The following is a 5,000-nucleotide window of genomic DNA, read 5'->3' as shown; positions in this document are numbered from 1 at the left end:
TGGTAATCTGTAGAATTAGTAATGTATTCCAAAATATGTCACATATGTTAACAGTATTTCACCATGTTATTTTTTATATAGTTATCAAAGAGTGAAAGAGGAAGGAGAGGGTTAATATAGAAAATGTTAGTTAAATAGAAATTGCCAAGTAAAAGGCATGGAATGTGAAAGAAGAAGTGTTCTTAGATGCACCTGTGCAATTGTATAAAGAAGTCAACAAAAACAAGTTCTTCTTCTTTCTTCTTTTATAGGGTTTTTAGACTTGAAGTCTATACTCCCTGGATCTGTGTTTCTTGGTTCTTCTTTGTTGATTGAAATTCTTTATATTATATCTATTATTTTTGATCTTTGTAGGAAGATCTTGAAGTGTCTTAATATGTAGTATTTCTTAGCTGGTGAATGGTCTGCACCTGTTAGTAAAAGAGACATATTTGGATTATTTACTTTTATTCTTTTTAATGATTCAAATAGTTTTTTTCTATGGGAGTTAAATCTTGGGCATTGGAGTGTTAGGTGTTCTATGGTTTCTTCTTCATATTGGCACCATCTGCATATTGGGTCTGTCTCCATTTTTATTTTTTAAAGATGCTGTTTTAGTCTTGTATGCTTTGTTTTTATACGTGATAAACAGACATCTAGTTTTCTATTTTTTGATTTTGTCCAATGGTTAGGTTTGATGTCTTTGATGTAATAGTATTTTGTGTTTAATATTTCTGTTAGTTGTTCCTCCCATGTTTTTCTGGGTTTTTTTTTTTGTTTTTTTTTCACATTATTAATGTCTTTTGTTATGACAGTGGGATTTGCTATTCTGTGTGCTCTTTTTGCTGCTTGATCTACTATTTCATTGCCACTAATGCCTTTATGGGATGGGATCCATTGTAATTTGATGTTCTGTTTCTGTTTTGATAATGTGTGTATTGTTTGTTGAATGTCATAAGTGATGTGTTTGTGGTTTTTGGGTCTTTGGTTTACTATCAATTGTAATGCTGAATAAGAATCTGTGAAGATTACTGAGTTTGATATTTTATTGTTTTGAATATATTGTAGTCCCTGTTTTATTGCAAATAGCTCTGCTTCCGTGATATTTGTATATCTTGGTAGCTTCCAGATTGTTGTGATGTTTGCATTTGGAATATATATTGCGGCTGAAACTGACTCAGGTTCTTTTATTTTTGACCCGTCTGTGAAAATTTTTTGCTTATCTCTATATGTTATATTTTCTAACCTCAGAAATTGTTTTTTAATTATTTGTTCTGGAAGGTCTTTTGGATTGTTGTTTATGAACTGAGTTTCTACATATTGAGAGATATCATACCATGGTGGTATTGGGGTTATATTTTGTACTATATTAGATTTTATGTTAAGTTTTAATTCTTTACAAGTTTCTAATGCCATGTAAATTAATAATCTTTATCTTTTCTTAGATTATATTCTTTGATATTATTTATTACTAGTTGTTTTATGGGTGTTTTATTTGGTTTCTCTAATATTTTTGCTAGCTGTATGCATTCTATTTCTTTTATTCTTATTTCTATTGGAATAATGTTGGTTAGTGCATGAAGAGATATTATTGGGGTGGATCTGAAACAACCCGTTGCTATTCTTAATGCTAAATTTTGCACTGTATCAAGTTTTTTTAATTCTGTATTTTTTGTATTTCCATAAATGGATAATCCATATTCTATTTTAGGTTTAATATATATATTGTAAAATTTTAACAGTGTTTCTTTATTTGCACCCCATGTGTATGAAGATAGTTTTTTCATTATATCTGTTCTTTTTAAAGATTTTATCCTTACATTTTCTATATGTTCTCTCCAATTTTTTATCTTTGATTGCTTTATTTATGTGTGCGTCTATTATTTGTAGCGCATCTGTTGTGCTTTTATTCGGTCTAAATCCTGTAAGGTCTTCATCTAATTTGTTGTTTATTTCTAGCCACCACATTAGTCTCTTTGTTATTATATTTTCATAAATGTTTCCCAGAGAAGATATTCTACTTATAAATCTATATGATTTTGTTTCTGATGGCTTTTTACCAGGTTTATTTAATGGATTTATTATGACATTTTTGAATTCTTCTGGATATTCTCCTTTATTCCAATAATTGTTGATTTCTTTTAATATTTTTTTTATTATTTTTTCTGGAGCATATTTATAGAATTCGTAAGGGATTTCATCTGGGCCATAGGCTTTATTTCTTTTAGTATTTCTTATGACTGAGTACAATTCATTGATCTCTATATCCTTATTTAATTCCATATTATTTGGCAGATTTAATAATCTCTCTCTTCGTTTGTCAATATTTTCTTGGGCCTCTTATTTACTGCATTTTCATTTTTTTTTTTTTTTGAATAGTTTTAGTTTTTTGGGCATTTCTGAAACTGGGAGATCATTCTCTATTAGTGGAAAATTAGTTATGGTTATTTTTCCTGTTATCTTTTTAAAGAAATTCCAGATTTTTTTTTGAGGAGTTTTAAAATCCAATGTTGTACAAAATTTTTCCCACGATTCTCTTTTCTCTCTTTCTATTATTTGTCTAGTTTTTATTACTAATATTTTATAGTCTATTTGGTTTTCCTCCATTTATTGAAAGCTCTATTTCTAAGTTTTACTATTTCCTTACATCTCTCATTCCACCATGGTTTATTTGGTTTATTTTTATTGATATTGTTTTCAAATTTAAAACATTTTAAACCTGTGTCTTTTAATAGGTCTATTAATTCATTTAGGGAAGTTATATTACCTAAATCTTTATCTGTCAATTCTTTCTGGAATCTATTCCATCCTTCTTCTGTGTAGCTCCATTTTTTTTCTTTGGAAATGGTATCTTTTGTTTGATTATTATCTTTTATAATTATTGGAAAATGGTCACTTCTTAGATTTGGGCCTGTTTCTACTTCAAAATGCGTTAGCGATGGTGTTGCTAATACTAGGTCTATTGTGGTTTCTTTTGCACTTTGAGGATCAATTCTTGTAGTTAAGCCTGGTGGTGTTAATACTATTATATTATTTTGATTAATGATTTCAAATATGCTTTTGCCAGTTTTGTTTGCCAATTTTGCGTTCAATTTAGGATTCCAACAGATATGATGTGCGTTGAAATCTCCTATTATTATTTTTGGGTCTTCAATTTGATTTATATAATAATCTATTTCTTCAGTATTTAAATTATTACAGGGATTGTACATCAATAAAACATTTAGCCATTTGTTTTTATAGTTTATCATTATTCCTAATGTTTCTAGTATATTTCTATATCTATCACTTAAAATTATGGGTCTAAATTTAATATAATTTTTAATACAGAAAGCTAGGCCTCCTCCTATTTGTTGTATCCTATCTTTCCTTATTATTTGATAATTTGGTATGGAAAATTTATCTTTGCATTTTAACCAAGTTTCGCAAATACCTATTATTTCTTGTTGTTCTTTATATATCAAATAATTTAATTCTGACTTTTTGTTCTGTATTGATCTTATATTCCATAAAATTATTTTATTCATTAAGGTGTTTGATCAAGTTTTTAACTGTTGGCATTATTTCTTTTATGGCATCTGTGATTATTTCTATCATTGACTTTTCTGAATTTAAATTGGTCATTACATTTGTAATTATGTTGACTATTTCATTTATTGTTTCTATCCATGAGAAATCTTTTATTTTCGTTTGGTTTTCATTTTGTGTTTTCATTTCTTTAATTGGGGTTGGTAATGTCCATGCTACAGGGGATTCATTTTGGAATGAGGGTTTAGTGAGAGCTTGGTTTAGACTGTTAACAAAAACAAGTTGAAACTGCAAGCAGTGTGGCCATATTCAAAACATTAAAGGCAAGAAAAAGTAGTTTTCTTAATTAATCTGCTCTTAGTTCTTTTAAGCGAGCGCAGATATGAAAGACGTGAAAAAAATGCCTGCCAGCCAGCAGGGAAGAGAGGACATTAAAAAAATGTAAAAAAACTGTAGGTACATGTAATGTCCCCTTTTCCTCCCTTCCCTTCCCTTCCCTTCCCTTTGCCTCTGTTTCTTTTCTTTTCTTTTCTCTTCTTCTTGGTGACTAAGCTTTTATGGAGCCATCTATGTGTAAACAATTGATAAAATAAGATCGTGTATGTCATGCCATCTCAACATGTTGGGTTAAAAATAAAATTTGGACTAGATATGAATGATGCCATGAAGACTGCCTTTATACACAATGTACTGCACTGCTCATCACTGACCTGTTATCTATCTGTAAGTCATTGTTACACTGAAGGACTGGATTTGGTTTCTTTATATCTATTACCCCTGCCCTTCATTCCATCTATGTGGGTTTGCATGTGTGGGTGTTGCAAAGGAAAATATTTCTTCTTTACAGGTTTATCTGTTTTCATTTCAGATTAAAGGGGATACCCATGGCCTATGAGAAGATACAGTTGGTTTCATGCAATGGATGGTTGTTTGACACAAATCCTTTCAATCATGTAGTAGTTCGAGCTATGTTCTATGTCTTTACTCCACAAGTTGGCAACATATTAGAAGGTTAGTTTACATGTATGAATTGTACACATTTGAAATGTTTAAACGGAATGTTAATCATGAACTATGTATAACCCCCAAGTCCATTTGGTAAAGGATAATTTTACCTTTCATGAGTTTCAAGGATCTGCTTTAATTTTAATGCATCCTTTTATTTATTTTCAGCTACTGTGAAAAAGAAGTCAATAAATCATGTGGGTTGCCTTGTTCATGGAATGTTCAATGTGTCACTTCCCAGACCACAGGATGAGGCAGTGGAGAATTGGTGTGGCACTTATGTACAGGAAGGAGATGTCGTAAAAATTACCATTACAGATCTAAATATAACCACTTACATGCCTTACATCAAGGGTGAATTGGATCCTGAGAGGTTAGTTTTTTTGTTTTGTTTTTCACAAGCATAATTTACCATAAATGTTTTTACTATTATATATGAATATGAAAAGAAAAAGATAAATTATTATATCGTTAAATCTGAAATATTA

At 29.8% G+C, this 5,000-nt stretch overlaps 1 protein-coding gene across 1 annotated transcript in view; it reads left to right on the top strand.

Annotated features, from left to right (window-relative positions):
* LOC125038225 (DNA-directed RNA polymerase I subunit RPA43-like) overlaps window positions 1-5,000 on the top strand; it is a 9,710-nt gene that overhangs the window by 2,184 nt on the left and 2,526 nt on the right. Inside the window, exons 2-3 of the mRNA XM_047631648.1 lie at window positions 4,376-4,518; window positions 4,681-4,885. Coding sequence (XP_047487604.1) covers window positions 4,376-4,518; window positions 4,681-4,885 — 348 coding nt within the window. The remainder of the gene's footprint in view (window positions 1-4,375; window positions 4,519-4,680; window positions 4,886-5,000) is intronic.

The sequence above is a fragment of the Penaeus chinensis genome, chromosome 24, assembly GCF_019202785.1.
Source record: "Penaeus chinensis breed Huanghai No. 1 chromosome 24, ASM1920278v2, whole genome shotgun sequence".
Classification (NCBI taxonomy): Eukaryota; Metazoa; Arthropoda; class Malacostraca; order Decapoda; family Penaeidae; genus Penaeus; species Penaeus chinensis.
Note: the sequence above shows the minus strand (reverse complement) of the source record. Positions and strands in the feature narration are given on the sequence as shown.